This window comes from Artemia franciscana, chromosome 4 (genome assembly GCF_032884065.1).
Source record: "Artemia franciscana chromosome 4, ASM3288406v1, whole genome shotgun sequence".
Classification (NCBI taxonomy): domain Eukaryota; kingdom Metazoa; phylum Arthropoda; class Branchiopoda; order Anostraca; family Artemiidae; genus Artemia; species Artemia franciscana.
The window spans coordinates 36749704-36762509 of record NC_088866.1 but is presented as its reverse complement, the minus strand read 5'-3'; the positions used below and the strand labels follow the sequence as shown (position 1 = coordinate 36762509).

General features: G+C 34.4%; 1 protein-coding gene across 1 annotated transcript in view; it reads left to right on the top strand.

Moving 5' to 3' along the window:
* LOC136026372 (protein sax-3-like) overlaps window positions 1-12262 on the top strand; it is a 170625-nt gene extending 158363 nt beyond the window's left edge. Inside the window, exons 16-18 of the mRNA XM_065702917.1 lie at window positions 5040-5167; window positions 5963-6272; window positions 10378-12262. Of these exons, the coding sequence (XP_065558989.1) occupies window positions 5040-5167; window positions 5963-6272; window positions 10378-10496 (557 nt within the window). The 3' untranslated portion in view covers window positions 10497-12262. The remainder of the gene's footprint in view (window positions 1-5039; window positions 5168-5962; window positions 6273-10377) is intronic.
* Window positions 12263-12806: the final 544 nt, after the last annotated feature.

Here is a 12806-nt window from a genome sequence, read left to right as displayed (position 1 = left end):
TAGGCAAAAAATAAAGGGGTTAGTGCCCCCCCCCCATTGACGCTACTGATATCAAGGCTGTCAATCTTTTACAGCACAAAATGACTAAATTTTATCCATTAACTAGCAAAAATGTCACCTGAGAAGTAATAGTCAAACTTAAACGCGAAACCTTTGAGAATTGTTATCGTTCCTTCTGCTTTGGATCCCATGTGTGAATGGCAGGCTTTCTTGCTTTGAGAATAGGGCCCATTCTCTAAAATAAATTTATTGGCACGTGCCAAAACGGAGCGGCTGAATTACTGCTTTTAATGAATGTGTCTAAATACAGGATGAAGAAAAACATGAGAAACCGGAAGGCTTTGTGAGAACTTATAAAAGTGGCTTTGCTGAAGATCAACAGTCTGCATAGTCCCACATCTCCCACACCGCGTCACCACCATTTTCCAAAGCTAGCAAACCCTTATTCAAGTCTTTTGGTCTTTTGCGATGACAAATGCGGCACCCAAATGATGAAGGACATTGTAGTGTGCTGTCACCCATGGCAAATCACCTAGCAAATTTTATACTAAGTAAATACCGACGTCATTTATTGGACAAGTATAATCAACCAAAGACTTTTTTACGAGTCAATTTGTCATGGAGAAGTTGTACTTTTTTCAAAGTCATTTAAAATATATGCAAAATAATGTGTCAATTAGTCGCAGAAAATTTTGCGGCGTCAAAAAGCATTCTTCGTCTTTTTACAATAGTAAAACCGTGACTTCATAGAATCATTATTTCTTTTATGAACCTCTTGTGATATAAAGGTAACAAATAAGCTTGCAATTTATTTCCAATGACGGAATATGTAACGGTCCTTGAAGTTCTTAATGTGGTTTTTATGACAATTTATCTTCCTAAAAAATACTTTTATCGTTTATGCTAAGAGTCCATTTACTATTTGTCAAGTTTCATAAGTGGAAAACTATATCTTTATGCAAAAGAGTTCATTCGGGAAAATGGATTCATAGTTGGATAAAATGAATTCGATTTTTGTATGGATCGACACTCTTTTCAGGCATGGGGACAAATCATGATCACAAATCAGCAGGTAGAACGGCATTAAAAATGACTAGGGACACAGGTCAGGAGTTTATGGAGGGGGATTTGGAATGTACCCCTCCTGAAATTTCAGAATGTTTAGAATTATGCTCAAATCTTAATTTTCTCTATGATTTCCTATTTATAGAATTTTTTCAAGTCGTACCCCCCCCCCCTAAGAAGAATGTCAGCTGGAGGAAAACAAATTCCATTTTAAGTGTTCATTTACAAGCATGCAACATAGTTGTATTTTCTGTTAAAGATGGTGGGAGAAAAGTATTGAAAGAGGAATCAAAAGATATATTATATGAATACTAGTTTTTAATGTAGAAACCATTTATTCAGGCAGCATTTAGCCGTGAAACCTGCCCAGGGGCGGATCCAGTCGGATGGGGTGGCCCCCTCCTCCCAAGATTTTTGTTGGTGCCAACATTCCGTTTGTTTTTACTCTGCTTTTTAAACAAATCTGTCAATTTGGTCGATTATTGGCGCTCTTGTCACATTGCCCCCTCCTCCAACATATTGCTTTAGATTCGCCTTTGAACCTAACTTCATCATTTTAAAAACATAGGAGAATCTAGGGGGGAATCTTAAATATTTGTATACTTCTGGAAGTTGGTTTGTCTAGTTTCTTTCGCATTTTTCTTTTACGTAGTTTACCGGTTATGAAAACCATCTATTTGGTAGAAGCAATTATGCCTTTCAGTCTCTTTCAGTCTTTTTGTTATCCTCTGTTCGTATCATGAATAAATTCAATTAACTCTGTTTCATTTCACTTAAACTTTTTTCGGCATTCTTCTCGGTGCACTAGAAAAGAAATCCAAAAGGTTATGCGTCAGATCCCAGGTTACATATAAGTACCAATTCTGGGCCAGAGGTCTATCTTTATTGAAATTCTTCGTGTGTGCCTAAATGTTTACTTGTCCTGTGATCCGAAACAATTCCAATATTTAACAGTGACATTTGACCTACTGCCGTTGTTTTTATTGGAACTTGTATGGATTAGAAATGGTGACAGATATATGCTGCGTTCTGGTCACAGACACAGACAAATTCGTTAACTTTGTTGTAATTAAGCCAGCCATACTTTTTTTGAAAATGCGGTGTTGCCAGTGAAAAATGTAAAGGGAAGCTCATAGTTTTATATCCATTTATAGAAATGACAAAGAAAGGAGGTACTATAACGACCCCACTCAAGAAGTGAAGTTAGGTTAATCTTAATGAAATGTACCTAAATATGATGAAAATACTATACTTAATCAACAAAATGATCGAAACCACGACAAAGAATTATGGAAAGCAGGCCGCAGAGAAAGCGTTATATTAAATACCTAACATGACCTAACCAAAATATCAACTATTTATTAAATATTTAATTGGAATATACCTACAACGTACTTTTCCCACCGAGCCTAAGCTAATTGTCTCAGAATACAGACAGCTAAACTGGCTTTTCTCAGATCTTCCAGATCTGCTCGAATCAAGAACTTAAGTGGGGTCGCTATAATACATAAGTACCTAAAAAGATAATTAGGGACGTTGAAAACAATTGAGATAGCCTATACCTTAAATCACCATTTTTATGGCACTTGGTATTAACCAAGTGACATATAGCAATCGCAGATTCTGTCGGTCTGTCAGTCCCGGTTTTGCTACTTTAGGCACTTCCAGGTAAGCTAGCACGATGCAATTTGGCAGGCATATCAATGACCGGACCAGATTAAACTAGAAATAGTCGTTTTCCCGATTTGATCATCTGGGGGGGAGTGGGGGCCCGTTAATTCGGAAGGATAGAAAAAATGAAGTATTTTTAACTTACGAACGGTTGATCAGATCTTAATGAAATTTGATGTTTGGAAGGATATCGTGTCTCAGAGCTTTTATTTTAAATTCCGACCGGATCTGGTGACATTGGGAAATCTTGGAAAACACTTAGAGTGGAGGGATTGGGATGAAACTTGGTGGAAAAAATAAGCACTAGTCCTAGATACATGATTGACATAACCGGAACGGATCCGCTCTCTTTGGTGTAGTTGGGGGGGGGGGGGTAATTCTGAAAAATTAGAAAAAATGAGGTATTTTTAAATTACGAAAGGGTGATCAGATCTCAATGAAATTTGATATTTAGAAAGATATCGTGTCTCAAAGCTCTTATTTTAAATCCCGATCGGATCTGGTGACATTGGGGGGAGTTCGGGGGGGGGGCCTAAAATCATGGAAAACGTTTAGATTGGAGAGATCGGTATGAAACTTGATGGGAAGAATAAGCAGGAGTCTTAGATACGTGATTGACATAATTGGAATGGATCCATTCTCTTTAGAGGAGCTGGGGGGTGTTAATTTGGAAAAATTAGAAAAATTGAGGTATTTTTATTTAGAAGGAATTCATGTCTCAGAGCTCTTATTTCAAGTCCCGACTAGATCCGTTGACATTGGGGGGAGTTGGAGTGGGAAATCTTGGAAAACGCTTGAAGTGGAGGAATCGGAATGAAGCTTGGTGGATAGAATAAGCAAATGTCCTTGATACGTGATTGACGTAACCGTACTGGATTCGCTTTCTTTGGGGGAATTGGGGGGAGGGGTTCAGTGATTTGGCGAGTTTGGTGCTTCTGGACGTGTTAGGACGATGAAAATTGGTAGGCGTGTCAGGGAGCTGCACAAATTGAGTTGATAAAGTCGTTTTCCCAAATTCGACCATCTGGGGGGCCAAAGGGAGAGGAAAAATTAGAAAAATGAGGTATTTATAACTTATGAGTGGGTGATCGGATCTTAATGAATTTTGATATTTAGAAGGACATCGTGACTCAGAGCTCCTAATTTAAATCCTGACCGGCATTAAGCCTCTGATTTTCCTTTTAAATCAATCTATTGATTCTTAGAATTTTGTTAGAGCTCATACCATATGAGCTCTTGGCTCTTAGCTCTTCTTGCCTCGTCACAAGTGCCATATGAGCTCTTAGCTCTGGTTTATTTTGTAAGAAATAGTTTTTTCCTTCTGTGCAAGAGGTGCAAGTTTGAATCGCAATGACGCCAGATGTCTCTTAGAAAAATGTATTTGGGATTGTTCTGCTTTGTACAAAAAAAAAAAAAAAAGTCACGTGGACTGAGGAATTTTCTACAGGTGGGTATTAAATAAAAACCAAACCGAATATTTCAGGAATAGGACTAATAAGCATCATTAACAAAATTTTCGGCAAAAAAAAAGTTTTACTATCGAAAAAATTGGCAGGGTCTTACCTTTACCACCTCATGAAAACACTTTTTTTGGAATTTTTGTTTTTATTTTCATCTTATATTCTGCTCAAAACGGCTATTAGTCATATAGCCAAATATTCGCTAAGGTCTTGTTTTAATCTCTCTCTTCAGGAAATTTCTCATTCCCTATAACTTCTTGTTTTTAGTAATTAGAAAAAACACTGTGGTCTTTGTTGTTATTTAGTACAGAGGTTTAAAGTGGGTTCTAGGAGAACGCTGAACAATTTTGTCTACCAACGACTGTTAAATGGCATTCCTGTCAATGTCGTGATTCCGGCTGGATTATTAATTGAAGTAATCGCTGGTGCAGAAATCAGAGTTCCAAAATTTGTCAAAAACGGAAAAAAAACAGATCATCAGTGGTTTAGTATTCTTGTTGGAGCTATAATTGTGCTTTTCATTTTGTTGTTTAGTTAAAGCAAATGTTTGTGTTTTGTTGTTGTATTGCTGGTTGTTTTTTCCGGCACATGTCTGTCCTTTTTCCAGTATTAGAGACAGGTTTTTCACATAAATGAAAGGGATGAGCAAGTAGGAAGTTTTTTTTTTCTTTATATAAATAAGTATAATTTTGCTGGTTCCATAATTGATTTTTCTATTCTGATAAAAAATTCAGCCGAAAGTCCCTACACGAAGATATTCTTTAGCCGTGTGGTGGTGTGAAATCTGGTCTCTAAAGGGAAATTTGGCAACTCAAAGAACTTATTTAGAAAATCATATTTTAGATACTGAGCAAGCAAAAATCTACAAAAATCGACAAAAGGGTGCACCAAACTGGTCAGATTTACTACCACCTCCGCCTTCATACCCACCTTATCAGGAAAACGTTGGAATGACCTTCTCAGGAAATCAGGTAGTTATTTTTGCTTTTCTTTTTTAAGCCCTGAAAAGATGCATTATATATATATATATATATATATATATATATATATATATATATATATATATATATATATATATATATATATATATATATATATATATACAGAGCCGTATCTAGTTTTTTTTCGGGAGTTGTTTTACGCAAGGAATTTTCGTTCGGGGGGGGGGATACACAAAAAAACGCATAAAAAAATTTTTATATCCATTTTTAATACGTTTTGACAAGTCAGACAAACATTTATTGGTCATGGGAAGGGGTTTGAACCCACTTATTTCACAAAGTATTATAATACTTTCGTGACTATTTTGCAAATTACCATATATTATTAATATAAATATTCTCTCCCATGGAGTGTTGTGTCATTTTACGGATGTCAGAATTTAGGGGTATTGTGTCATATTTTGGTGCCCTTTCTTTGGTTTTGGGGAATAATTTAAGGATTCACCGTCACTCCAGCGCATTTTTCCTTTATTATTGATATCAGTACACAAATCAACTCTTTCCCTGTCAGATTTCTTCCTGTATAAGTAATTTAACTGAATATTGTAAATAATTTGTTATTTTATATCCTACTTTTTACGTGTTTTTTGTCAAATATCGACAATCGCCTTCTAATTTGAATCTGTAGAATATAAAAAATTGCTTTATTTCAGGATTCAGCTTATGAGATTATGGTTTTGGTATATCATGAATTTGATGAAAGTTTAGAATTTTTGTTTTACTATTCTCCAGACCTATGACATTTTTTCTTTTGTATGCTTTTAGAGTATCATTGGAATTATATCTAAACCTGGAAGTGTCCAAAGCACACCGGCTGTAACTAAACGTAACGGAATAATATTTACTTCAAGTGATGGACTAAACCCTATGACACCCGCTCCGAGACGTCATCTATTGGCTTCACAGCCCTCTGATACCAGAAGCTCGAGCAGCTCCCGATCTAGTAACAGAAGGAAAGAAGAACAAAAAAATCCAGAAGCGGAGAGAATGTTGAGTCGTTCTGCAGAAAGAGGGGTACAATCGTCGCTGCCCAGTCTAAATTGTGACAGTTTTAAACCAGGAGAAAGATTTTGTGGTGAGTAAATATTCAAAGATCTACTCTTAGGTAAGGTGGGTCTAGGAAGAAAAATTGTTTCATAAAGAGATCCTAAGTAAAGCAAATAAGAGGTTGATCCAACAGGGATGAGCCAAAGTAAAGAGAATTTGAATCCAACATCAGTGACTTTTTGGGATCTTGGGGTAAGAAGAAAGACTGTAGATCACAAAATGATCTAAGCTTTGTAATTCGAAAATTTGTGTGTGGTGGGCGGGGGGCTAAATTTAATTTTTTGCGTCCTTTTACGTTATTTCACTGGTTTTTATGATCCTAGGAATAAAATATGTTGGTCAGCTAGTGGCAGGAGAGAGGGGGGTGAGAAAAATATGGAGTATCAACATGTTGACATTGGACATGGTGGTTAGCAAGTGCAAATGACTATGTGACATAGTGGACAATTATCCTAATTCATAGTTAGATGTTTTACTCCTACCGTTTCCGTCAAAGTTTATCACAAATTGTGCTTGTTTCTGTTTATCCTTTCATTATTACTGGAATTACCAAACTCAGAAAAAAAAACAGAGAAAAAAACAACAAAGGTAAAAATTACATTAAGCAATAGAAATAGCCTTAAATGAATGTAACTTACAACATGTAATTGCGTTGATGCCCCCCCCCTCCTTGCCATTTGGGCTTACCAAATACTAATAAAAAGTTAGCATGAATTTAAAATGTTGTAAAACTCTGACTTCAGCTACATTTTAATTAGTATTTAGTGAGTTATTTATTAAGTCAAATTATTTTCAATACAATAAGATCTAAATAGCTCAAAAAGTCCTATTATGGTTATTACTGTGTATATATATATATATATATATATATATATATATATATATATATATATATATATATATATATATATATATATATATATATATATATATATATATATATATATGTATATATATATATATATATATATATATGTGTGTGTGTGTGTATGCATATATCAAAGTCTATAATGACAAATGTTTATTACCAAAATTACATAGGACTGGTTGTTTTATCAAACAGTTCTTGGTAACGAACCGTAGTAACCAAACTCTAAAAAACAGAATTTTGATACCAATTGCTACATCAAAAGAATCGCATTTTGATGTTGATTTTAAATATATAAGTTTAAAATCAAGTTTAGTCTTACCCATCAAAAGCTACGAGCCTGAGAAAATTTGCCTTATTTGAGAAAGCAGGAGAAAACACCCTCTAAAAGTCATAGAATCTTAACGAAAATCACACCATCTTATTCAGCGTATCAGAGAACCCTACTGCAGAAGTTTCAAGCTCTTATCTACAAAAATCTGGAATTTTGAATTTTTTGCCAGAAGGCAGATCACGGATGCGTGTTTTTATTTATTATTATTTTTTTTTTTTTTTCAGGCGTGATCATATCGACCCAGTAGTTCTAGAATTTTGCGAGAGGGCTCATTCTAACGGAAATGAAAGGTTCTAGTGCCGTTTTTAAGTGACCAAAAAAATTGGAGGGCGCCTTGGCCCCCTCCCGCGCCAATTATTTTCCCAAAGTCACCAGATCAGAATTCCGAGATATTCATTTTATTCAGCATAGTCTAAAAACTTTATAACTATGTCTTTGGGGACGACTTACTCCCCCACAGTCCCCGTGGGAGGAGCTACAAGTTACAAACGTTGACCAGTGCTTGTATATAGTAATGGTTATTGGGAAGTGTACAGACGTTTTCAGGGGGATTTTTCGGTTGAAGAGGGGAGCTGTTGAGAAGAAGGAGATATGATAGGGGAACTTTTCCATGGAGGAATTTGTCATGGGGGAAGAAAATTTCCATAACAAACAGATACAAAGTAGAAACAATAGGGAAAATCTTTTCAAGACAGTGGAAATCAGTATTGTGAATATTAAAAAGTTTTTAAATAACATCATTTAGTTTTAATTCTCACAATTTAATGTACGTTTATTTATATATACATATTTTCTCTCTTGTTCTCGTATTGTGCTGAACACGGCCTTTGGACATAGGACCGAAATATTCATAGACCTGGTATCCACTATCTTGAAAAGATTTTCCCTATTGTTTCTACTTTGAATTTGTTTGTTATGGAAAGGCAGTGTGGTCTTCGTCGCTATTTTCGAAAATTTCCGTGAATGGAGCTCAGGATTTTCTAGCAATATTAAAAAAAAAACAATGAAAAATAAATATGAAGAAGTTTTTTCAACTGAAATTAAGGAGCAGCATTAAAACTTAAAATGAACAGAAATTATTACGCATATGAGGGGTTCACCTCCTCCTAATACCTCTCTCTTTACGCCAAAGTATTTTTAGTAATTTCAATTACTTATTCTACGGCCTTTGTTATTCAGCGGTCATTCTTAAGGAATTGGGACAAAATTTAAGCTTTACTATAACGAGCGAGGTACTGACGAGGGGGTAAACCCCCTCTTATACGTAATAAAAACATACAAATACAGAAGTTCGTTGCGTAAGCTAATTCTTAAGTTACGGATATCTTTTACTAATAAAAACGTTCGTAAAAAATTAAAAGTTCTAATTGCCTATTTAAGTAACCAAAAAATTGAGGAGGCAACTAGGCCTCCTCCCCCGCTCCTTTTTTCTCAAAATCATTGGATCAAAATTATGAGAAAGCCATTTAGCCAAAAAAAATAATTTTTTTTTAATTATTTATTTGCGGAAAGCCAAAATCAAAGCATGCATTCATTCAAAAACGTTCAGAAATTAAATAAAAAAAACAAGTTTTTTAACTGAAAGTAAGGAGCGACATTAAAACTTAATGAACAGAAATTACTTCGTATATGAAAGGGGCTGCTCCCTCCTCAACACCTCACTCTTTACGCTAAAGTTTTTTACCGTTTTAAAAAGTAGAGCTTAGAGAAAGTGTCAAACTTTAGCGTAAAGAGCGGGGTGTTGAAGAGGGAGCAAACCCTTTCATCTACGGAGTAATTTCTGTTCGTTTTAAGTTTTAATGTCGCTCCTTACTTTCAGTTAAAAAAAAAAATTACTTAATAATTGTATAGACCCTAACGTTTCAGTATGTTTAAAAAAATGACACTCAAATTAGACTGCGATCAGTAGTAAAAATAATTGGGACAAAAGCAAAGGATGTATTATTCCGGAAATTGTGCCTCTAAGAGCTGATACTTTTTCAGATGGTCTTTGTGCAGCAAATCTAACTGCAGAGGTCCATTGGCCTGCTAACTGGCAGGAGACACCAGCCGTGACTTGGACGAAAAAGAACAACATTTTTAGTACTGCTAGATTTAAGATCATTTGACACGTCCTCAAGACAATAGAAAAGTGCCTACTGTATTACACTCTTAACACTAGAGTGTTTTTATTATTTTTATAAAACAGAATAAAAAAAAAAAAAAAAAAAAAAAAAAAAAAAAAAAAAACTGGAGATCCAGAAAAAAAAATCTTAGACACCCTGTGGGGATGAGAGTCAATGTCAGTGTATATTGGAAATGCATACGGATTGAAATTTATTGTAGTTTAAATACTTTATTCAGATAATACCCTCTTTATACCCTTTATTATATATTTTATTATGTACCCTTTATTAATAACGTCTTTATTAAACACTCTGCGATGCTTTGTTGGAAAGAAAAACGCCTACTTTGCTGCAGGGAACGAAAATGAGAAACCGGGATTGTTTTATCAAAGTTGCTTCGTCTGTACACACTGATTTTTTTTGCCCAACTCTTGTGATTTTTCCAAATTTTCTTTTAATCCAGTTTCCCTTTTTTGTAAATCCCCTCCCCCTATAAATTCCAACGTATTTCTATTTGTTAAGTAGTGTCCGTATTTATTTCTCTAGTCTTACATGTAAATCGAGTCAACATAAGTGCACTTGGGTTTGCCACTTGGAAGAAAGGGTATCTATGGGTTTTCCTGGAAAACTATCGTTGGGGCAAAAAATTTCACTTTCTGCAAAAGTGTCCTAGTGATCACTACAGTATGAAGAAGAGTTTTAATAGGCTTACGAAATTTTTTTCTTGCTCCATATTTCTCTCTAGAATAATTATGAAGACAAGAGGTACGCTCAATACCTTCTTAAAACTGCATCTATCTTCTAATAACTATATTTTTTTTTACAGATGAATCGATGAAATACAAGTATAAAGACGATGAGGTTATGGAGTTTAATTCAGCCTTGTATGCCGAAACGGATTTAATCAATAAGTTCTGGAGTCCTAACTCATCAGTCCATAAATGAGTCCGAATATTGGAAGCATAAAGCTATTTTTTTTCTACAATTCTTGCCATCGAAATGTTGACGTAATCGAATAAAGAAAGTCATTACATGTGGACAATTTCCCATTGGTGACGAAATCGAAGAGCTATCTATTTGAATCATCTGTAATTAACATTTTATGGCATGTTTGCCAAGAGCTCTTCGATATACCACTTGCTTGCAGACTCTGCATATATATTTTCATTAAGTGACTAGACTCAATGACTAGCAACATAAAGAGATTTGTTTCAACTAAACAATCTCTTTAATAATTACTTCTGTTCGGAAAATTGTATCTAGCACCTTTTTTAATTTGGCTTGCTTTAAGTCCCAATTTGTTGTGAGGCTAATTCTTTGCACTATACGCAATATATTTTAGGACGAGTAATGCAGCGAGAATCATTATCTAAGGTGAGAATTTCAAAAACCAAGTGACCGGTAAAATTCTGGTGTCATTACTCAACCAGTTCCTGTCAGCAGCGAAATTCTTCAGTTTCGATTTTTCTAGTTTTAATTTAAAAATTTCTAGTAGGATACTCTTGCACTAAATTCCTCCTAGGAATTCGTATTTAAATAATATTTAAATAGGAATTCTTTAAATATTAAAATTATTACTTAATTCTTTAAAATTAGTTTTAGTTTCGAAATTTATAGTAGGATACTCTTGCACTAAATTTCTAATAGGAATTTCTATTTAAATAATATTTAATGTATGAATCAATTAACAAGAGCTCTTATTTTGTTATTTATTTAATTGATTTAATTTTAAGTAAATCAAATTAATTAAAATAAGCGAAGAACGAATTAAATTCAATTTAATTCTAGTAGAAATTAATTGTAAATCAACTTAATATAATCGCACATTCAATTAAAATAACTTTTATAGGGGCTATACAAGTATTCTGGTGTTTCTGACAGTACCAGATTGCATGTGCACTGGCATAATTACAGACAGCAAAATTCTAAATGGGGCTTGGGTATTATTGTACTTGTCGAATTCAACGGCAGAGTCTACAGACCCCTGTTCATTGAAAGCTTTAGAATATCTCACTCGGGTAATTACGTGCTGCTGATAGAACAACCCTAGTTAAATAAGTTCTTCAAAGAACTTCTCTTAAATAAAACAGTCGTAGTTTATTTATCCGATAAATCCCGTGTTTAATAATGGGCAGGCACAAAGGGGTATGGGTATATACCGAATGTAAACATATATGTTGACATCCTTGATACAAATTTGGGCAAGATTCCAAATATTGTGCATCTACACCTAAGGAGGGGAATTTCTTCATTTTCTGTGTTTTCTGTCGAGTCCTCTGGAGAGGGTGCCCCTCATTTATTAACACTACAACCTTTATCTAGCTGCGTCTGTTAAGCACTCCTGAATGTAGATGCGTTATCACTGACATGGTTAAAACAAAAATTGACAAGCATGGCTTTAATTTTAAATTTTACCATTTTTGTCTGAAGAAGTGGAATATTTGTAACATTGAGAAGTTTTGTGCAGTCTTTAGAATTTCCACTCAAGCCTAAATGTAATTATTTCGAAACTAGATATGGATATGTTAGTGTAATAGAACTCTTCGTACTCTGGTTTCGGCTATGTGATATACGGTGTACAGTTTTTATTTTTATAATTAGGGCATATCATGAGTTAGCTCTCTAATACATATGGCATTTAATGTCACTATCTAGTCTGCGTATTTTCTGTTTCTTTTTTAATTTATTTTTATAATAAAGTATCAAAAATATATTTGGACTATGGTTTAAAGGATATTTTAGGGACACAACATTGCTCATCAGGGCTAACGACACCGACACAAACCTGCAGTGAGACATTGTACTAAATTCTAGTTGATAAATTTTCCGGAAACTATTCAATTAATTATAGAAAAAGGAAGTAAAATGACTAAATAAATATTGTAAAAATTCGCAGTTATGAAAAGCGAAAATCAGAAAAGGCTAGAAAGAAACTTGAATTCTGATGACAAATTTAGTTCACTATTAATTTTTTTTCTTTTTTGAGCCAGTGGCTCAAAACTGCCAATGCCCCCAGAAAATGAATCCAATTATTTACCAGGTCACTACCACTCCTTACCACTGTTTAGTTATTGCTGATTACAGACTGATCAAATTAAAGTATAACCATGGTTTTCTTCCTTTGCGTAAAGTAGTCTTGGAAAGATATATTAAAGTATGCACGTAAAAAAGCATATCAGGCTCAGGGAAAAGCCTATGGCCTTTTAGTAGCTGGAACCTAGCAAAGAGGGAACCGCTTTTTGGAAGTTACCTTTC